Below are 23,832 nucleotides of genomic sequence, written 5' to 3'. Positions count from 1 at the left end.
CTGACTTGTGGCCAATTTTTAACATATTCTGAACAAGTTTCCATTCATTTCTGTATCTATAGGCATTGTGGAGAAATTCATTTTTAAAGTTCACAACACAGGCAATAAAATCTTAGCTCATGCCAATTGTAAAAGCTGGTTGAACCTTGAGAAAACTTCCTTGAGAAACTGACTGCAGAAACTGAACTGGGCTTGATACCCTGGGTCTCTATACAATGGTGCCAACTAAACTTCACACACATCCCCTTACTGGAGCGACTCTTCAAGCTTTTGCCATGTAAGGCCCATGCACTGTCAGCCACGGACTGCCCGATTACCACCATTAGAGGCAATCCAGACTCCCCCCCCCCGGTTCTATGGAAATCCTATCTTTTAAAGGAATGGCCCTACGGAAAGATGCAGGCTAAACACTTCTTTTGCAAAGGCAAGTTTCTAAGGCTACAAGATCTTGCTGCATTGTCCAACACTAAATATTTCCCCTCTTGGTCTTATATGCAACTAAAACACTTTCTAGATGTCCCAGCAAAAAGAGCCAAATTCAAAAACCCTCCCACAGTGTTCAAATCTCTATGTTCGAGCTCTTCACCCCAGAGCCACGTGATCTCGGCCTTATATGCCTCTATGTTTGGAGAACCATACTCCTCTCTACGCTCAGATCACGAATTCTGGGAGTCAGCCTCAGACATGGAGATAGGAGAAACCAGCTGGGACCGTATCCACTTGTACATACACAAAGGCTCTCTCAATGTCAATACGCAGGAAAATGGGTATAAGCTTAAAACTAGATGGTATAAGACCCCACAGTTGCTTCAAAAGATCTTTCCTATGGCGCCAGATTACTGCTGGCGCTGTGAAGCAGAGGTAGTCACCCTTCTTCATGTCTGGTGGTCCTGCCCTCTAATTCAGACATATTGGCGTAATGAAGTGACTACAACTATTTCTTTACTCCCACTGGAGTTTTCACCAGGACAATACCTACTTATCCTACACTTATCCAAAATCCCCTAAAAAAAAATACTTCAAATCGATAGCTATGCATTTGATAAACGCTGCTAGGCTCTGTATACCGGTACATTGGAGGTCCACGCGGCCAACTTCACTAAAGGAATGGGCACTACGTGTTGACCGCATAGCAACGATGGAGGAATTGATTCTCACCTCGCAAGATAAAATCTCGAGCTTCTCAGCTACCTGGGAGGCATGGATCACATACAAAAATTCCCAGCCATATCAGGAATTGTTGCAACATAACCTTTAACCTAGTATTATGTCACAAATTTTTCCCGGTGGGTCCTCCCCGGGGGATCCAGTGGATGTAACGTGTGGACAGTTGAGGGAGAGGCTAGCAGGTGGGATCCTAACCCCTCTCCACTTGCCCCCCCTTCCCCCTTTCTTCTGTATTCATCCCCCCCTCCCCTTCACCACCCTCCCCCCCTCCTCCCCTTTCTACTCTTTTCTCCCCTATGTTTTCTGAGCCTTGTGTTATAGTGGACATGGAGCTTGGGGCGGATGGTAGTGTCTGATCCTGAGCCCCGGGTCCCCACCCACAGAAAAGAACAATTGGGAAAGGCGAAACTAATATGTGTGTGCTCTGGCAGGTGGTTCTGATAGACTCCTGAAATGGTAGTAAACCAACTTGAGAGGAGACATATTGAATCGAGGAACACATATACCCTGGAGCGTTGACCACTGTTTTTGGTGTAAATTGATTACTTACGGAACTTGAGTATTTTCCAGATAATTACTGTACCCCGAACCTGTAAACTAATGCTTGAAATATTCCAGATGGAACCTGTTACCCAATTTGTTACATTGGGGTTGCTTTACTAAAGGCAAATCCACTTTGCACTACAAATGCAATCCAAGTGCATTGGAAGTGCAGTCGCTGTAGATCTGAGAGGAAGATCTTAAATGAGTGGAAGCTATGCTGATTTTATCATCCAATCATGTACAAGCAAAAATGCTGGTTTTTATTTTCCTTTGCATGTCCCACTCAGATCCACAGCAACTGTGCTTCAAAGTGCACTTGCAGTGCAAAGTGGATTTGCCTTTAGTAAATCAACCCCATTGTGTTGTATATTTCTTGAAATATGTAAAAATCTTTATGAAACAAAAAATCTTAGCTTTTTCTATGTTAGCAGATCTTAGCAGCCAGCCAGCCCTATAATGTGAACAACCAGCAGATGTTTTTAAGTTGGTAAAAACAACCTTAGAGTCTTTGTTGGGATCTTTGAGGATGTTTGAGAACGAATAACTTTACATTAAAATCAGCTAGAGAGGTAAGTAAGTCGTTATATGTCCATAATCTGGCCATAGGTTCACCTTAAGAATATTTATCAAAACTGGAGGGAGCATTTTGTTTATATTACAACCAATTGGTACATGTCCACTGTTACAATTTCCATACAATTAATACCGAACAATAATTAATACAGTCTTAATACAGAACAAATAATGTAGGACTTTTCATTGGAAAGTTAGCTCGGAAATGTCTTAAAATGAGACAATTAAAAAATGCATATTTACCTGAAATCTTCAGAGGAGCGTTCTCTCTCAAATTCTGGAAAGTGTCTTCCAGGTATGTGAAAATAAGAAACAAGGTGAAATATATGGAAGTATATATGGAGGATGAATTATTGATAACTACACATATACATTGTTAGGCAGTGTGCAAAAAAAGCTGTAAGAAAGATGTGTAGGGAAGGCATGGTTTCAGTTCTAACCTCAATGTTTCAATGGTCTTACAGTCTATTCTTATGTTATGTTTTACACTTATTTAGTGGAGGACTGAGTTCGGTTATACTTTCTTGTTCCTTCCCATGCCCTACCTACTCTAGCTGTATGCAGTTTAGAATAAATGGCTTTATAATTTGAGGATGTATCTGTTCTGTAATGGCAGTCTTCTATTATTATGCAGTTTTTGTTTTTTTATGATAACATGCTAGGTTTTGGCGGATGTTCAGAGTACGCCAAGGTTGGCACGGGTGTTAGCGTTCTTCTAAACACTTTTGAAAATTGACAATAAAAAGATTTAAAAAAAAAACAATAACTCTATATGTACAGTTGGCTACGGGGGCACAAAGAAATGATTTGCCTGGCCCCTCCTGCTATTCTAAAATGAGGAATAGTCCCCTCAATTACTTTACTTTAAAGCCTAGGTTTAGTCAAAAAAAATCAGCACAAGGAACACTGCTTATAGTCAATGTTATTTATCCATTGTGTTGATGGCTGGGGCTTCAGTTGAAATCTTCTATCACCTGATGCCCCCCTACCCCCCACCACCTTAAAGCCGTATTAAACCCAAAACCAAACATGTAATATGCTGCTGCTTATCAATCATTTGATGCGGTGGCTGCATTAGTTTTCTTTTTTTATAGGTTTTTTTTCCCCTCTGTTTTCACCTAGTGATCTGACTAGTAACACACCTCCTCTATTAGAGTGCCCCCACTCTGGATGAAGGAGCACAGGGGGCATCTTTGGACAGCAGCATTATCAGTTTGAGGAAGGGGAGTTTTAGATGGACTAGAATATTTAAATATATTAACAAATTAAAACCAAACTCCAGATAATACTTTTTAAGCCGTTACGTTACAGCAGCAGTTTTTTTTGCTTTTATAAAGGATAAAGGGTTTACATAGATAAATAAAAATGAATCACTGTCAGCCCCTCTGTTAGTTTAAAATGGTTTGTCCCATCCCTGTAAACGGATACAGTGGGTATAGAAAAGAACCCCCCCCCCCCCCCCTTTTAAAATAATCACATGTTGTTGCTTTGCAGTCTGAAATTAAGACACACAGGGGGTTATTTACAAAAGGTGAATCCACTCTGCACTACAAGTGCAAACTAAAAGTGCAAAGTGGACTTGAAATTGCACTGAAAGTGCACTTGGAAGTGCAGTCGCTGTAAATCTGAGGGGAAGCTCTGCTGATTTTATCATACAATCATGTGCAAGCTAAAATGCTGTTTTTTTATTTTCCTTGCATGTCCCCCTCGGATCTACAGCGACTGCACTTCCAAGTGCACTTTCAGTGCAATTTCAAGTGCACTTAGCACTTGTAGTTTGCACTTATAGTGCAAAGTGGATTTGCCTTTAGTAAATAACCCCCACAGTTTTTGTTTTATCCAGCTGTATTTACTCAGTGCAACTTATAACATCCAAGGGAAAGATCTAACACCAACATGTCAGAAGAAAAAATAAAAATGAAAAAACAGAATCGCTGAGTTGGAAAAAGGATCACCCTGCCCCCCCCCCCCCCCCTTACATGAGTATTTTGTTTGGACCGCCTTTTGCTTTAATTACAGCCTTTAGTCTGTTGGGATATGTCTCTACTAACTTTGCACATCTAGACTTTGCAATATTTGCCCACTCTTCTTTGCAGAACTGCTCAAGTTCAATTCAAGTAATTCCACAGATTTTCAACGGGGTTTAAGTCTGGGCTGACAAGGCCAAGCAAGGACATTCACCTTGTTCTCCTTCAACCACTGTGTGGTCATTTTTGCTGTGTGCTTTGGGTCACTGTCATGTTGGAAGGTAAACCTTCCCATTGACAACTTTCTGGCAGAGGGCAGCAGATTATTCTCAAGAATTTGATGGTATTTTGCCCCATCCATTTTTTCCTTCTATCCTAACAAGTGCTCCAGTCCCTGATGCAGATAAACACCCCCATAACAGGATATTACCACCTCCATACTTTACTGTAGGAATGGTGTTATTTGGATGGTGAACTGTATTGGATTTCCGCCAGACTTATTGTTTGGTGTTGAGGCCAAATAATTAAATTAAAATGTTAGTCTCATTTGATCATAACACCTTTTTTCCGTTTGGCCTCAGAGTCTTCACCTGTTTAAGGTGGTCAGATGAGACTAAAATTGAATTATTTGGCCTCAACGCCAAACAAAATGTCTGGCGGAAGTCCAATATAGCTCACCATCCAAATAACTCCATTCCTACAGTAAAGCGTGGAGTTGGTGATATCCTGTTATAGGGGTGCTTCTACAGCTTCTATGAATGAAAGAGCCGGCATAGTTGTCACTCTTGATGAGTGCATATGACAGGACTTATCAACCCTCATGGCACCACAAACAGGAGCCAGCAGGACATCAAACACATCACATTGATAGGAAAGTCCCTAAAACTTAGGCTTTACAGGATTTTCAAACATGTTACTGTACAGTAGGTGATATGCATAAGCAGTCTTTACCTAGCAAAATAAAATTAATGTCTCACGATATGTTTGTATTCACTGGGGTGGATTTACTAAAGGCAAATAGACTGTACACTTTGCAAGTGCAGTTGCTCCAAAGCTTAGTAGATGAGGTGAAGCTTCACTTTGCAAAGAACCAATCACATGCAAGGAAAAGAAATTAACCAGCATCTGCTTGTATGTGATTGGACGATGGAGGTTAGCAGAGCTTCCCCTCATTTACTAAGCTCTGGAGCAACTGCACTTGCAGAGGGCAACTGCATTTCCACAATGCACAGTCTATTTGCCTTTAGTAAATCCACTCCAATATGTTTTTTTTGTTTTTGTTGTTTTAATTGTGACTGAATCATATTATTTTACTAGAATATAAACAATAGTCAAACACAATTAATGGAGAAACTTTCTTTGCTAATTCATCTCTAAATAATACCTGGCCACATAGTCTTGTGATGGTGTTTGAGTAATGTAATACATGTAATTAACCCATTATCTCTCTGAACACATGTACCTTTAAACAGGATATTCCTATTAAACTGATGATCTACTGCGCAAAGTAGATCAAGATCTCATAGCAAGAGAACAGAAAATGTGCAGAATATAGAATTTCAGACAGAATTAGATTAGAGCAGCCTTTTCCCAACCTTTTTAACACAGCGTTAGAAATAACTTTCCAGTGTCAGGGAACCCCTGCTAAAAATTACTATATCTACAACTCATGATACATTAGTGTGATGGTCTGTGGGAAGAATGATCCTTACACTTGTCGACAGTGGGAAGAATTACCCCCTTATGTATAACTAAAAAGATCAATAGTGTCAGTGGGAACTTATCTGAGAAGTACTGTAGAAACTGCTCATTGCTCAAGCAACCCCTCGCAACCTCTGGAGGAACCCCAGGGTTCCATGGAACCCTGGTTGAGAAACCCTGAATTAGAGTATATGGGTGCAGGTTTGATGGTCACCAGGTTTTTACTACTGTCCATGATCCCAGAGTGAAGACCTACTAATGTCCTCAGGTCCTATCAGTAAATCGACTGTGAGTTGGCCTTTATGGTTTGCTTATATTAATATGGAAAATTCAGAGCGAAGCCAATGTCACTTCATTACAGCGTCACTGTTAGCAGATGCTTTCTAAGTATGAATGGGACCTGCACTCCATAGAGAAGAGCCAGAAAGTTCTGCCTACAGGAGCCCTGGCTCTAATAGCCAAGCTAGGGTTGAAGACAGATCTTGTCTGTGCTCACAGACAACAAACTTTCCCTCAAATTCATAAGTGTCAAATTATCTTTAAAAAATGAATCCTATTGTTGCAGAATGTGTGTTTAAGACCCCTTTCACACCAAGGCGCTTCAAAAACTCCCTAAAACGCCTTAGCGTTATTACAGCATTTTTACCGCGTTTTAGGGGCGCTAGCGGTAAAATTAATACAATGCTGCAGGCGTTTTAACAGCGTTTTTTAGGCGTTATTGAAGCATGTGTTATTGATGCTATCTTTCTGCTTGCATGTTTATCCTTTGTGAGATCATGTAAAACAAGCAGTGTCTTGTAAAGTAACAAGCAGTGTCTTGTTTTACTTCAAATCTTCATTTTTCTGGGATTAATTCTTTTTTTGGCACTTTAATTTTGTTTTTTTGGCACTTTGATGGTCTGTTTAATCATTCTGACCTTCCCACAATTTCAGTCCTGTTGTTGTAGATCTCTCTTTTCTGCTTGCATGTTTACCTTTTTGTGAGATCATGTGAATTTTCTACAGCTCAGGGCGGATTATAGGCGCTTTTCAGGCATTTTTACAGTGTTTTCAATACATTTCAATGGAGAGGGGCGTTTTTGAAGCGCTTTTTTCAACGCCCAAAAGCTGCTCCAAAGATGCTGCTTGCAGGACTTTTCTCAGACCCCTTTCACACTGGGGCGTTTTTCAGGCGCTTTAGCGTTAAAAAAAAGCGCCCATAAAGCGCCTGAAAGAAGCCTCATCTGCAATCCCAATGTAAAAGCCCGAGCCCTTTCACACTGCCAGCACCCAAAAAACGCTGGTAAAGCGCTGCTTAAGATCCCTTTCACACCGGGGCGTTTTTCGGGCGCTGACAGTGTGAAAGGGCTCGGGCCATCGGCAAACCTAGCCCGGGGGCAAAAACACGAAAGCGCTGCAAAGAAGCTGCTTGCAGGACTTTTTTTGACGCCCTGCCAGCGCAGCGCCCCAGTGTGCAAGCACTCGGGCTTTCACATTGGGATTGCAGATGAGGCTTCTTTCAGGCGCTTTACAGGCGCTTTTTTTAACGCTAAAGCACCTGAAAAACGCCCCAGTGTGAAAGGGGTCTCAACGCCCCAGTGTGAAAGGGTCCATTGAGATGCATGGGGAGCGTTTTATGAGCGTTTTAATAGCGTTATTTTTAGCGCTAAAACGCTGCAAAAATGCCTTGGTGTGAAAGGGGTCTAAAGGTTTCAAAAGAGGATCACAAGGTGGACAAGTAATTGTGAATTATGAATTCTATGGTCAACTGTCAACAAAACAATCTGATCATTACAGATGTGAATAGTATTCCTTGGAACTGGATGCCAGCCCCACCCAAGTGGTAACAGTTAACAGCAAATGTTTCTTTCTGCATGTTCTAACTAAGCTATCCACCAATTATTGCTATGACCTTTCCATTACCTGTCAATCTAAACTGCCCTAAATAAAAAGAGTTTAATCATATCCTCCTTGGACATGCAGGAAAAAAGCCTGGTTTGCACAGTGTGGAATTACTTACCCGTATGTTATACCGCCAATGCTGCATTTCTTGAAGTTCATGACATTGCAGGTTAAGGTTCCAGTTTTGTCCGAAAACAAATACTTCACCTAGAGAGGCAACAAGATACCATAATCAATCTTTATACAAATAGTCCAAAAAAGCCTCACTCACACCAGAATACATATGTTTATGTGTACTCAATGAAGTGCATTGGCGTGTTTTAGACATGTTGTTCTGCTTTATAGACTCTTTTTTGATGTGAATGGCAAACTGCAGATCAACAAAACTAAAATACCACATATGCAGGGCTTTTTTCCAATGCAACAGTGTGAAAAGGTTCTGTTGAAAACAATTAATTTTCTCATGTCTATGTAACTGAGCTGGAAAATGCAATAACGAGCAAAGGCATTGGATATACTGTAACTGAGCACCACAGTGCAGAGACTGGATTAAAAAATTAGACAATAAATACATTGTAAAACAATACACAATGAAAAAATAATATTACGATATGCTGCAATGTACCTATAGCATATAATGCACTTTTATTTCTACATTTTATATATTTTTTCCCAATATAATAGTTTTGTAGTATGGTAAAAGGAAATGTTTACACTTGCTTTTTATTTCTCTGTGGGTTCTTCTCTGTTGGATTCACTCTAACTTTACGGAAAAATCTTTGTTTTTGATCACAATGTTTAGAGGAGGGATCTCACAAATATTGCCTACTATATCAGTTTTTTAACATGTGTTACTCCCTATGATTAAGGACAACAATCTGTAACTCATTTGTTAATATTTTAAGGCCTTTAAAAAAAAAAAAAAAAACCCTGTGCTTTATGGAGGATTTCCACAGATGTGCTTGTAACTATTTGTATAGTGACACCCTCGGCAAAAAACAAACATCATGTGCTTTGTGAATTAGGAGAAAAGGACTCTACATCCAGAACAGATGCTTGTACCACTCAGCCATGGATAGATACATTTTTAAAACAACAGACATTCCTATTTACATGACTTCATATTTAAAAGCGGAGTAAAAATTTTGAAAAAACAAACAAACATTCATACTCACCTTCATGTTGCGGCATACGTGTGAAGCTGCAGCTGTCCCATGCTTACTCTTTACACCAAGAATTGAGTGATCACATACCGCCAGTGGCGTCGCTAGAGTGTGGCTACTGGGGCTATAGCCCTGAATCTGGGGCCCATAGCCCCAAGTCTCTCATCGGGTGCAGCGGTACCATCAGCAGCGGACGTGGGCGCCATGCAGATGACCAACATCTCAGCCTGTTTTATTTTGTTCTGCCACCGCACACTGGTTGCTAGAACCGTCCAGCATCTAGCAACCAGTGATGTCACGTCACCTGAGTGAGACAGCATGAGCCTGAGACACAAGCATTCAGAGCGGAGTTTCGCACCGAGTGGTTTAGCTCCGCTGCCCACCTCCTCTGTCTTCTGGGGCGCAACAGGCGGCATGTTCAAATGGAAGGGAAAAAGAACCAAGGACTTCAGAGCACTTGTCTGGTATGAGGTGAGGCTGACTGAGCAACAGGGATGCATCATGTGTGTCATGAGGGAGATGGGCACTGCAGAGAGACCCATACAAAGAGGAGGGGTTCATTCTGGGACTTGTAGTCCTTAGCTTTTGGGTTATGTGTGGCCCCCACAAATGTGAAGGACTACAGGTCCCAGCATGAACCTTTTAGAGCTTAGGATGTGTCACACTGTTGTCCTGAGGGGGGTCTGTACTGATGGAGGGGGGTGGTCTGTACTGAGGAGGGTCTGTTCTGATGGAGGGGGTGGTCTGTAAAGATGGAAGGAGGTGGTCTGTGCCATGTCCGCAGCCTCTGACATCTCCTGTACCATGTCTGCAGCCTCTGACATCTCCTGTACCATACATGCAGCCTCTGCATCTCCTGTACCTTGTCCGCACAGCCTCTGCATCTCCTGTACCATGCCCCAGCCTCTGCATCTCCTGTACCATGCCCGCAGCCTCTGCATCTCCTCCTGTACCATGCCCACAGCCTCTGCATTTCCTGTACCATGCCCGCAGCCTCTGCATCTCATGTACCATGTCCGCACAGCCTCTCCATCTCCTGTACCATGTCACAGTCTCTGCATCTCCTGTACCATGCCCGCAGCCTCTGCATCGCCTCCTGTACCATATTATATATATATATATATATATATATATATATATATATATATATATAAAAATATATATGTATATATACATACATACACACACACACACACACACACACACACACACACACACACACACACACACACACACACATATTATATACATGTGTATGCCCTCCCAAGCGTATGACTTTCTTTACTTCACTGCTATAGGCTCTAGCCCAAGATCTTTTGTAGACCTAGCAACGTCCCTGCATACCACTGATTGTTCAGTTTTTGTTCAGCTCCAAGTTGAGAGCAATGACTGTCAAGTGAAGACAACTGTCAATCAGCACAGCATGACAATATTGTTGGGACATGTTCTTTCCCATCAGCTGGTAGCAGGAAATAGCCTGCTATAAGCTGACTCTGGGTCAAAAGGAATACAAAAGTAAATGTACTTCTGCGACCCACAAGAGAAGTATGGCCAAAAAAGCTTTAACCATACTTCTCCCTAAAAGTGTACATAGTGTGGCTTTCCTTCACACAACACAATTTGGTAAATCGAGTCCCAATTGCACATATAGCACAGACACAGGAAATCAAGCATAGAGATCTCACCAATATAGCGTTTCAGAGAGATAAGAAACATGGGCTTACTAAAAACTAAGATATCAGTTCTAAAGCCCAACTCAAGGAATCTTCTCAACAAAATCTACCCTTGCAACCACACACAAACACACTGCAGGGGTAATTACTTGTTCAATCTAGGGGTGCAATAATAATGTGTAACACCTACCTTATTCCTTGTTCCAGCAAGTACCCTCCAGCGATGTGACTGGTCCCCTGAAATCTCTTCTCTAAGGTGCTTCAGTTAGAGTTGCACTACCTCCTCCATGTACAATACAGGGTTAATAGCCCTGCATTGTACGTGATGACAATTGGGGACCACCCATAGAGCAAGAGGGAGAAGAGGAGAGCTCTTGCAGCTGGCTGGGTAAAGTAAGGGTTACAGCCTTATCATCTCCCCCTAGACTGAACCAACATTTAACCCTTGCAGTGCAAGGCCAGTTTTTGTCTAATTAAAACGGCTTTAATGGAACTGCTGCTTTAAGAACATCTGTTATTATATGTAACCATTCATTATGGCAACCGATAAGTAGTTAGGGAAAGAAAAATCTTTAGCACATTTCATTTTAATAAAACCGAGATTTAAAACAGATTATAATTAAAACCACTGCCACCAGACCAAAGCCTATGTGGAAAAAACACATTATAAAATTCCTGCAATAAAGCAATTGCGCCAGAGGATGGCAGCACTGTCACATGCCATATTGCCAGCACTTTAAAGAGGAAGATTATTCAGAGTATATTGCAGCTTGAGAAAATTATTTTCTCCGAGGTTCTGTATGTAAACTTTACCTGTTTCCACCTGATAAGACAGTGAATATGATTACACTGTAAGCTCTAAATAGGATTACAGTATTATATGTAGGGGTCAGGATGGTATAGGACAGTGATACATATAATAATGCACATTGTAATGAAATAGGAAGCACAGTGGTGTAGTGGTTAGCACTTTCACCTAGCAGCAAAAAGGGTCACTGGTTCGAATCCCAACCACGACACCCTCTGCCTGGAGTTTGCATGTTCTCCCTGTGCCTGCGTGGGTTTCCTCCAGGTACTCCGGTTTCCTCCCACACTCTAAAAACATGCTGGTAGGTTAATCAGATCCTGTCTAAATTGGCCCTAGTATATGTTTGAATGTGAGTTAGGGACCTTAGGTTATAAGCTCCTTGATGGTAGGGACTGATGTGAATGTACAATATATATGTAAAGTGCTGCGTAAATTGACGGCGCTATATAAGTACCTGAAATAAACAAATAGTAGTTAAGTAGCATTTGTAGAATATATATAAAATATATTTTCAAGAAATTGTAATGCCTACTAAGTGAAATCTTTCCTCTGTTATGAATCAGTTAGCACAACATTGCATACAGTAGCTATTATAAAATCTACCTCTAGAGAACTAAAAGCAATTAAAATACTGGGGGTTTAATTTAGTCGCATAAAAGGTGCCTGCAAACCTTAAATCCACAAAACTCCTTGTGCACCCAAAGCCCTGAAACCTGGTTGTACTATTATACAGCCAGAGCTTGGACGGTAGAATCAGTTGATTTTAGTTCATACAGCTTCTCTGTACACAATGTCACCACATTTTCAGTGTCTGCTGTGTCCATATCACAAACTTACAGTATTTTATTTATTTATTGTTGGTATTTATATAGCACTGACAATTTATGCAGTGCTTTATGCATATATTGTACACAAGTGATTCATGCTGATAACAGAGGAGCGAGACAGCAGTGAGAAATTACACTTCGTGCTTTGGAGAGAAGTAAACACTATATACATATGTGCTTTGCTCAGATTTCATGTCTGAGGTTTACAACCACTTTAAAGTGGAACGATACTCACCTCGGCTCCAGCGATGCAGCATCCTCGAGCTCCCCACACTGCATCCGGGTCTCGATCGCTGGCCACTGTCATGTGCGGGGCTCACTGTACAAGAGTGGGCAGGTAGGTAAGTAGCTTTAATGCAGGATAGAAAAAGCATGTCTCTTCTGCATTAAAAATCCTGCCTTTCCGCCAATTCGAATACAAAAGCCTAAAGTTCCACTTTAAATAACACTGTAAACTAAACCTTTACTTTCCAGCTCGTTTACATCAGCGGTTGTGTGTTGTACGTTACATGCATTAGTGCAATGCAGTGCCATAAATAGCACTTCAGTGCACCTTGCCAACAGGCATGATAAAGAATGAATGCCACTGCATTGCACAAATGCATGTACTGCTGCATCTTACAGTAAACTGTGCAATAACATGGGGTCAGCTATTCAGCATTTATCAGCATTTTTGAGCCATAAGCTTTTAGAGGAGTATAGTTTTGCTAAAAAAAAAAAAAAAACTCACACTACAGCTAGCGTTACTGGCTTTTTTTCATAAGGTCCAGTGTGCATCAGGCCTTAAACTCAATGGACACATCTTATTTTAATGTAATTACAGCAATATGACAAAATCAGCCTTATTCAATAAGACAAAGAACAGTGTACAGAAGGCAGTAGCTCAAAATAATAAATCAAACGTGATTGCGCAAAGTATCAAAACAAGGTGAAAGCTGCACTAACTATATCCACATGTAGAATAAACCAATACAACCTGTAATTGTGTTGTGCTATCAAAATAAAGTGCATGTGCACATCATATTATCATCCAGGTGACCTTTTTGATACATTTCAATGTGTTTTTTCACTTGATTGGATGATGATATGATGTGCACATGCCCTTTATTTTGATAACACGTTTACAGGTTATAGTAGCTGATAATAACCAGTTAGTACTGTAGACATCATTTAATATTTAAACCGATGATGGGTGAAATTGGAATGGTTGTTATTAGTTTCTGCCCTTTACACAACAAATACCCCACACAGTTTTTTTTTGTTTTTTTTTAAATAATCCTGAATATGAAAAATACAACATGATACAATTCATCTGATATGAGATGGGAATAAAGAACTGCTCACCTGTCCCAGCTCTTCATTCAGATTGGACGTTCTAGCCATTGCGGGAGTGTCTGTATCTGCATAGTACATATCTCTGTCCTGTAATAAAGAATAGACTTCCATCAATATTTCATGCTGGGATAACTGTGACATTTACAGATCAGATTGACAGTTGAGTATACATTACAAATGTGCTCAATTATCAAAGGGGCCCGTTCATAAAGAACCAGCAGACTGAATCTTGTTTGCAGCTTCTTGGATTGCAGCTTTTAGATTGAATCTGCCCCTCTTTTCCCTAGCTGAGATCTATAGGCTAGTAAACTAAAAGAAAACTGAATTGACTTCAAAGGTTGAAAAGAAAATGTTTGAAAAAAACAGTTTATTTAAACAAGTCTGGTGAACGTGTACGGGAAAGGCTTGTACTACAATAAATTGAAAATCCTACTACTCCTGCAAATATTTTCCCCAACATTTTCAACAGCTTAGCTTTATAAATGTGGAAAAAAGGTGAAACTAATAATAATACCAATAATAATACTTTACAATGTATAAGGGGGACAACACAATTACAGTACAGTTCAATACAAAAAGGTACAGGAGGGCCCTGCTCGTAGAGCTTATATTCTAAAGGGAGGGGGTGGTGGTACAAAAGGTAATAGCTGCAAAGAATGATTTGATGGGGGTGGCTCAGGGACAGTTATGTGGGTGTGGGATAGGCTTCCCTGAATAAATGAGTTTTCAGGGATCTCCTAAAGGTGGACAGGGTAGGGGCATACTGGGGCATACTGGGGCATGGAATTCCAGAGGATGGGAGAGGCTCTGGAGAAGTCCTGAAGGCGAGCATGGGAGGAGGTAACAAGGGAGTTAGAGAACATGAGGTCCTGGGAGGAGCGGAGGGGGCGATTTGGGCGATATCTGCAGATGAGGTTGGTGATGTAGCTGGGGACGATGTTGTGGATGGCCTTGTATGTTATGGTTAGCATTTTGAATTTTACACGGTGGGGTAGGGGAAGCCAGTGAAGGGATTGGCAGAGTGGAGCAGCAGTCACGGATCGATTAGTGAGGTGTATTAGTCTAGCAGCAGTATTCATAATAGACTGACTGCTTAAGGGTAGGCCATTTAGGAGAGAGTTGCAGTAGTCGAGGCGGGAAATAATCAAGGAGTGAATAAGTTGCTTTGTGGAGTCATTAGTCAGGAAGGGTCGAATTCTGGAGATGTTGCGGAGGTTAAGGCGGCAGGATTTACCCAGTGATTGGATATTGGAGCTGAAGGAGAGGTCCCTTCACTTCCTTCTCACTGCATTTGATTGACAGCAGCAAGAGCCAATGGCTCCTGCTGCTGCTCGAATGCTGTGTAAAGAGGAAAAGAGGGGAGAATAGATGCAGCTGTGCACATCGCTGATCTGTTCTCTCCTCTCTTCCCCTTCCCACAGGGGAGGGGGGGCACAGGGAGACTGAAAACATTGTTTACCTTAATGCAAACAATGCATTAAGGTAAAAAATGTTTTTATGTTTAGTAACACTTTAATGCTGCACTTAGTTTGGTTCCCCCCCGGTGTGTTATCTTGATCCTGCAGGTGTATCCACCCATCCAGTATTCTTATCCTGGTCTGAGGTTCCCTGTTGTTGAGAGACTGTCCATCGGAAACCCTTACTATGTGTTGAGCTTGATTTTAACTGTCACAATGTGAGTTCTTCTTATATGTTAGGAGAGAAATTCAAGCACGTACCGAGATTCTTGCTATTTTGGTTTACCAAAAAGGTTGACTACCAGGTAAAGATTTTTTTTCCCAAAATGTACTGTATTATAAACTGCACTTGTAACACTAGAAATTGCAATAATATACATTTGCTGTTTTTCTCATGCTCAACTGAACTGGCTGAATTTTGATCTGTCTATGGCCAGCTTTAGCTATACAGTACCTATAAATTAAGACTGTAACTTGAGAAAATTTAAAAGACTTGAGAAATCTTCATTTGAAATCTGCAGAGAAATCAAAACTTCCAGGAGTGTTGCTCTCTTGGATCCTCTGCACCTCTCATTGGTTCCTCCTTCTGACCTCATTGCCACTACTACATCCCCCATCCGACGGAGGCCAGAGGGAGTAACCATTGAGAGCTGCAGGGGACCCAGGACAGTGACAATCATGGAAGTGTAGGTTTCACTGCAGACTGCACTTGAAGGCAGAAGGAAAGGTACGCTTTTACGGGTATGCCCAGTTTTAAAAATGTCAAAAATCATAAGGCTTGCTTTAAGTTTTATTTTGGGGTATCCATATTGTGTGTGGTATACAGTTTCCCACAGCTTATAGTGATTTTCTCATGGATGTCCGGAGCTGGCCACACATTACAGTCAAAGACAAGAAATTCGATTCTTTAGACGCCTCTTATCTTGTTGTCCCAGGCACAGGCTCTCATGAAACTCATTTCTCTGACTCACCCAGTTGATGAAAAGAGCTTGAGTGAACTTCACCACTTCCAGGGTAACCAGCAGGCTAATGGGAATGAGGTTATTGTACAGGATAATGAATGTCAGGAGATTGTATCCAAAATTGTTAGATATAGCCTCTGTAGAAAGAGCAATACATAATTAGCATTGTGTTCTGAAATATAACAGTAATGTTAAACAGCTCACACAAACACAGAGAGATGATTGCAGTATTGTGGAAATGTAGAAAGAAATATGCCTTTCAATGTACACACAAGAGTGCAGAGTACGCTTACCAGGGGAGTAACTATAGGGGTCGCAGGAGTATGGCTCCCCTGTACACCTGGATAGGAGAGGTGGCGTGGGCAGCATATAGAGGAACCAATCCCCTCCGATTTCTTCCTGCACACGCTGAAAGGCTGCTTCTCTTCTTCTCCCGCAGGCATTAAGCGGCTGCAGGAGGAAAAGGGAGGGCATTGGTTCCTCTATATGCTGCCCCCGCCACCTCTCCCATCCAGGATACCTGTCTCCTGCTGCCCCCGGCCCCTGGTCCCCCCCTCCCCTCGGCTCCTGCAGGGGATGTGTCAGGATGGAGAGCAGGAAAGGGGTTGATAAATATGTTATTTATAGGTCCCTTCCTTTTCTGAATGTATACAGACAGTGATCGGTACTGATCACTCCTTTGTCCATTCATAACTGAAGAATAGTAAACCGTATTTACTATGCTTCAGTTTGTGAATGAACAGGAAGCTCTGTACAGAGCTATTCCTGTCCATTCATTCTGTGAAGCTGAGGCTGCAGAGATGGAGATTGGGGGCAGTGTCCTCAATCTCCTTTCTCGGACTCAAAGGTGGAACATGAGAGGTCTGTTTAGACCCCTGATATTTCACTAAAGCCCCTCAGCAGGGCTCCTAACAAAACTGTAAAAAATGATGAAAAATGTAATTGTAAAAAAAAAAAAAAAAAAAAGAATAAAAAAATAAAATAACAAAAATAAAAAACTACTGACACCAGTGGCGACACTACCAGGGTTGCAAAGATTGCACTTGCGACAGGGCCCTGGTTTTCCACCACTGTGGGGGGGGGGAGCCAAGACAGTAGGAAAGGGGTCTGCTGCAGATCACGTGACAGGGTCTCGCTGCGGGACCATATTAAAGTGCCCCACCAAGGTGAGTAAAGGGCCATGTATCAGTCGGAGGGGGCCTGTCTCAGAGGGAAGGGCCCCAGCCGGGGTCAGAGGGCCCTTAATGGATTCTTGCAAAGGGGCCCTGAAGGTTCTAGTTATGCCTCTGATGCTTACCATGACCAGGCTCTTATTTGTAGCCATAGTCCCTATGAGGGTGATGGGAGTGGAGCACATGAACCCCAGCTCTATTTTATAGTAATGAAGACGTACTCTTAAACCTCAATTCATCATATAATCCTTCTCTTGTCCCTTTACATCAAGGACAACTTCATACACTGAGCCCAAAAACTTAGTATCAGCAATAAAAACCACAGGCTATTGACTACAATGGGTGAGTCTGACAAACGAATTCAGCAAGCCAAGTAAATGAAGCCATGAAGCAAAAAGTCACGGCCATGGCATGTGTACCACCCACTCCGGCTGTCTTGTTAGGTTTACGGTGGGTGGTAATAACACAGCTGAACTGCCCATTTTTACTGCCAGTGTGAACAAGTGTAAGGCTGGATTCACAACTATGCATTTTTAGTGCTTTTTGCATTTTACAAATTTGTACTACCGAATGTGTTCCATAGGAAACCATGTTAAATGGACTGTAGTGCAAATCTGCAAAATGCAAAAAGCACTAAGAATGCATAGGTGTGGGTCCAGCCTAATTCATGCCAACATCTTTTATTTTTTATTTTGGACAGAGTGGGGAAGGGTTAAAACACTTTTCAACTTTTTTTTGCTGCATATCTCCTGTCAATGAGGAGATTTCCCTTCACTTCCTGTCTCACAGACAGAAGACCAAAGGGTCCAATTACAAAGCAGTGAATTTGAAAGTGAGTGTATAATGACAGTGATTGCTTCACTACCAGAGAAAGCTCAGTTCACATCTATGCAGTTTGCTTTCGATCCATTTCTGCAGTGCTTTTGCACACACGATTTTACCACGATTTTGCAACGATTTGCAATTTTTACATTTTGGGGTTTTTTTTTTGCCCAATTTGTTGTTTGGCAGGTTAAAAAAATGCAAATCGCGGCAAAAATGCACTACACGCTTTTCTGCAGCTTCTCCATTGAAGTCTATTGAAGAAAAAAAGCAAAAAAAGCACCGTTTTGCGTTTAAAAAAGTCCTTGAACCTATCCAAAAATGCAGCAGCTGAAAAAAGCATAGATGTGAATGTGTCCCACGTTAAATTATCTGTAGTGCAAAAAGCACCAAAAAACGCATAGGTGTGAACCAGGCCTTAAAGTTCCCATATTTTTTCTCTAGTGGTGAATCAACCATTGTCATTTAAACTACTGTACATTCACCGTGCAGACAATGTTTGCTGAATGTCATATTCACTGTTTTTATAAATATTCCCCAGTAGCCAAAGAGTGCCTGGATTTATGTGCAGGGTGCATATACTTCTTGTCAATTGTCCTGATGTAGCGGAGGGCTTAGGACAGTCACACAATTTGTCATGGTGTTAGTTGTTACAAAAGAAAGTCTTATATAGTGCAAGGAAAGTGTTAACTGATTGTGTTTAGGAAATGTAAGAGCTTATTAACTTTTTTTAAAGCCATATCTGTTTTCCATTAATCTACAAAGTTCCTTAAAGGGCAAAGGTTTTTCTTTTTCATTTTGGATATGATACTTGCTGACCAGACCTTTTCCAGAACTTTTTGTTTAAATTTGTATTTTTTGCTAGAAGAAACCCCAAACATCTTTTTTTTTTTTAGCAGAGACCCTAGGGAAAAAAATGGTGATTGTCGCAATATTTTATGTCACACTGTATTTGCGCAGCGGTCTTTCACTCCACGTTCACACCTATGCGTTTTTTAGTGCATCTTGCAGTTTGCAGAAATGCACTACAGTCTATTTAACATGGTTTGCTATGGTACTAGTTTGCATCTATGCGTTTTGCAGCCGGTGCGTTTTTGGAAAGGGTTGGGGACTTTTTTCCCACGATTTACGGCTAATAGACTTCAATGGAGCTGCACCAGAAACACAAGTGGTGCATTGATTATTGATCTGTATTGCGGTTCTTATTTTCCCACTGTATATAGCTGGGAAAGGACGGTGGCAGGAAGGAGAAGACAGCGGGAAGAGACGGCGGGAAGGAGAAGAAGACGGGAAGAAATGGCTAGAGAAGACAGAGCTATTAAAGTAATTGTCAAAAACCGGCTCTTGTGTTTTTATTACATTTCACTGCTTTTTTGGTGAATGGGTAGGGGTACAATGTACCCAATACCCATTTACATAGGTGGAGCTGGGATCTGGGGGCCAGTTCCAGATTCTGATAACCCCGCCCGCAGACCCTGACAACCACCAGCTAGGGTTGTCGGGAAAAGGCCCTTGTCCTCATCAACATGGGAGCAAGGTGCTTTGGGGTGGGGAGGGTGCAGAGCCCCCCCTGCCCCAAAGCACCCACTCCCCCATGTTGAGGGCATGCGGACTGGTATGGTTCAGGAGGGGGGGGCAGCATGCTCTGATAAGGGTCTGGTATGGATTTTGGAGGGGAACACATGCCATTTTTTTATTTTGGCGTGGGGGTCCCCTCCGAATCCATATTAGACCTGAAGGGCCCGGTATGGCCCTGGGGGGGGGGGGGGACCCCCACGTAGTTTTTTTTTTTTCGTGAATTTTTTTGCCGGCAGTTTTTATTTTATTTTTTACATTCACCTTTTGGTGGGGAACAGCTGATGACTCATCGGTTGCTAAGGATGCTGCTCTAGACAGTGTGTTTTACAGTGCGTTTAAAGAGAAAGCATGCAGTTTTCAATGCAAAATGCATGAAAACTGCATGCAAAAATGCATAAAAATGCTGGTTTACACACGCAAAATGCACATATGTGCCTAAAAAATGCAGCAAGCGCAGCTGCATAGATGTGAACCTAGACTCAAACACATTGTTTTTGGAAAAAATACACTTTAGTGTTTTTTTTTTGTTTTTGTTTTTTTTATTCATTAAAGTTAGCCAAATTTTTTGTATAATGTGAAAATGATGTTATGCCGAGTAAATAGATAAATATCGTTGCTCGTTGAATGGCGTCAAACTATGGTACTTAAAAAAACTCCATAGGTGACGCTTTAAACTTTTTTACAGGTTACCAGTTTAGAGTTACAGAGGAGGTCTAGTGCTTTTGCTATTGCTCTTACTCTAACAATTGCATGATACCTCACAATGTAGGTTAGAACTCTAGCGCTGGACTACTCCAAAATGCCGCTGAGAGATAAACAGGAAGTGACATAGCCGCGAATAGGCTCTGTACAACAGCGTGCGTTCCAGGCTTTGATCTAGTGCCATGTGCGATCCCTGCAAGGCGGTCTAGGCCACAATAGACAAATGAACTTAGGATAGATGCTGCACAGCGATCCCTCAGAGTACATTATGTAGTGCTGGGACTCCATATGGGTAAGCCTAAGTTGTCTATTTTATAATGCTGATTCTAAGATCATGTGCATATAACAATTGCTCCATTCAAGAGAATTGCTCCATACAAAAATAGAAACCCATCCCCCTCTTTTTAATATGGGAGGAATCTCTTGTGTTGTGGGAGGGTCAGCAATTAGATTGAAAGTATTTAATTAATTAAAGTATTTGATTGACAGCAGCGGGGGCCAATGTTGCCACGCTGCTGTTTCAGCCAATTAAGAGGGGAGTCCCGGACAACCGAGTCTCTCGTGCAACATCGCTGGATCTGGATGGACCTCAGGTACGTTTTAGGGGGGCTGAGGAAGGCTGCTGGACACAAAAGGCTTTTTATCTTAATGCACAGAATGCATTAAGATAAAAAAAACTGCTGCCTTAACAATCACTTTAAACTCGAGAGAAGGAAGTGACGTCAGACATCGCTCTGTCCCTCCAAAGGCATAGAGCCGAGTGGGGACTGTCTTGCCCTCATTCGACTTCCTGCCTAGCCATCAGTCGGTTTTCGGACTTACCTTTGGTAAGCTCGGAAATATGTAGGAAGCGGCGGGAGGGGAACCTCTCCCGCTGGGACCACTTTTATCTTGTAGAGCATCGGTACAAAATGATACCGGGGTTATGGAAGCTAGCTGCTGCCATAATAACGGTATTTAACATCAAAGTCATGATGTAAATGTACTGTGGGCGGTCAAGATCAAAAAATGTAATGTAGGGATCTACACGTCACGTCAATTCCTGTCTCTGGGTGTCTGGGTCAGAAACCCCAGAAAGAGTAAGGAGAGAGAGAGAGTAAAGAGAGAGAGAGAGAGAGAGAGAGAGAGAACTGAGCCACATGACCTTATACACAATGGGGCTTCAAGTGCTGCTGTATTTTCACCCAGAACAGAACAGAACAGAAGAGGACACAAGTATACCTATGTTCTAATAGTTTAACTGCAGCTGCCCATAGCTACTTGAGTGTGTATTTAAATTCTTGTGACAAACTTATCTCTGCCCTATTGTTATTAGCTCAAACAAGCTAGGTCTGTGTTACTATATGTGTGTAGTGGTCACCTTCCAGTTAATTAGTAAATTAATCTGTTAATTGCAAAATAGTTTATATGTAGCTCCTGTTAGTCTAGTTAACCCTGTCCCTTATGGTCTGTGATTCTATAGCTAGTTTAAGGCCCAATAACCAGCACAGACTAGAGCCAGGTTAGGCATCGGACATCCACTTCTGGTAGTTAGAGACCCAGTTGCATGACAGATTAGACACTACTAGGGATTAAGTGCTCAGTAGATAGGCGGACTCTGAGTTTGGGTGCAATGCCACATTTCCTGCTGGTGAAAAGCTGCATTCCGGGCTAGTTGGACAATGTCTGGAGAGTCTACGCATCACTGCAGATCTTATCTTCAGGTCTCCAACACCAAGGCAAACGCTGCATAGTGATCATCCTCAGGGGCCCCTGTAACTGGACTTTGTTGCAACATTCATCTGGAGGTATCTCTATTATTAACTATATATACCCAGGTCTATGTGCACAATTTCACCAGGACTCTTGCCGGGTCCTTTGCTGATAATGTCTGTTTGCACACTGGATGTATGTACTATTCTCAATCTTTTCTTATGTAAAGCTTGTATTATTTTGTGTGTATCTATATCATTTTGGTTAATACTTTATGCTGGTTGCAGTAGTTCCTCTTCTTCCAATTACTTTGAATAGATACTTCAAAGACATACTGGTAAGTTAATTGGATCCTGTCTAAATTGGCCCTAGTAGGTGTATGTACGAATGTGAGTTAAGGACCTTAGATTGTAAGCTCCTTGAGGGCAGGGACTGATGTGAATGTACAATGTAAAGAACTGCCTAAATTGACAGCGCTATATACAGTAAGTACCTGAAATAAATAAAATAAATAAATTAGATAACTGGTTAATTTCACAGGAAGGGTATCCCCTCTGTTCACAGAGGTCCTGTCCTGGGTGGCGGCACTGACAACTTTATTATCAAACTCACTCTTCCACTTAGCGAAGGTTCTGGTTCTCCTATTTACTTACGGATTTACCTACAATATTCTGTTTGGTGAGAGACATTTGTCATAACCCCCCAAAAGAGGCTACAGTAATATATTGCAGTTTACCAGTCATTAGATGTAGTGGCTGCATTTGCGTTTTTTTTTTTGTTTGTTTTTTTTTAATCTTACTTCTTTCACTTGGTGAGCTGGTTGGTAACACACTTTTTGTATTAGAGCACCCCCACTCTGGATGAAGGAGCACAGAGACACGTCTCTGTAGCAGCATTGTCAGTCTGGGGAAGGGGAGTATTAGATATACTAGCAGATTTAAATACATCTAAGCCAGCCATACATGGATTGAAATTTGGCTGGTTCAGCAGGGACCAGACAAATTTCAATCCATGCATAAGAACGCTGGTTGTGCAGACGTCGATCTACTGATCAACTACTATACAACCAGCCTGTTGGAAAATGTACACATAATCAGTGCTGCCAGATATAGCCAGCAGCGCTGATCGGTGTATTATGCAGGGCAGGGATGTAATATGCCTCTCACCACCTATAAAATGCTTTTTGAAGAGCAATCCAAATGTTGATTGCTCTTCAGAGAGCAAAGCACATGTGAACGAGTCCTTAATTTTTTTTAATGATTTTTTTTTTTTTTTTTACATTTTTTTTTTAGAATTCTTTTTTTTTATGTATTTATTTATAATTATTATTACTAATATTTTACATTTCTAACTGACCTGTTGGGGGAACTTTGGTGACATATCAGGAGTTGAACCGGACCTCTGATATATCACATTTGAGACTGAGAAAGGGACTGAGAACATAGATTAATCAGTCCCTTTTCTCTGCAGCTTCAGCTGCATATATGAATGAATAGGAAGCACTCTGAGGCCTCCTGTTCATTTACAAACTGAAGCATAGTAAGCACTGATTGCTGTGTTCATTCAGGAAAGGAAAGGGCTAGTAAATATGAAATATTTACCTGCCCCTTCCCCTGTTCTCCATCCTGAAACAATCCATCTGTGCACCCTCAGCAGCAAGCGGTGTGAGAGAAGAGGAGGGAAGCCGGAAGTGCTGCAATGCAAAGGGGCACACGGGGCCTAGACAGCAGGGGGGTGGGCTGATACAAGAACCAATCCACCTGTAGCACTTCTGGGGGGAAAAAGAGGAGTAAAAGCAAGCAGCACTGC

The 23,832-nt window shown here is 41.6% G+C and overlaps 1 protein-coding gene across 2 annotated transcripts in view; it reads right to left on the bottom strand.

Annotated features, from left to right (window-relative positions):
• Positions 1-23,832, bottom strand: part of ATP8A2 (ATPase phospholipid transporting 8A2) — a 1,045,467-nt gene that overhangs the window by 759,142 nt on the left and 262,493 nt on the right. For both annotated transcript variants that reach the window (XM_073613412.1, XM_073613413.1), the window contains exons 12-15: positions 16,067-16,194; positions 13,648-13,725; positions 7,951-8,039; positions 2,527-2,571 (exon numbers count right to left, since the gene is read on the bottom strand). In XM_073613412.1, coding sequence (XP_073469513.1) covers positions 2,527-2,571; positions 7,951-8,039; positions 13,648-13,725; positions 16,067-16,194 — 340 coding nt within the window. The remainder of the gene's footprint in view (positions 1-2,526; positions 2,572-7,950; positions 8,040-13,647; positions 13,726-16,066; positions 16,195-23,832) is intronic.

Source organism: Aquarana catesbeiana, linkage group LG02, assembly GCF_042186555.1.
Source record: "Aquarana catesbeiana isolate 2022-GZ linkage group LG02, ASM4218655v1, whole genome shotgun sequence".
NCBI lineage: Eukaryota > Metazoa > Chordata > Amphibia > Anura > Ranidae > Aquarana > Aquarana catesbeiana.
This window is presented reverse-complemented; position numbering and strand designations above follow the sequence as displayed.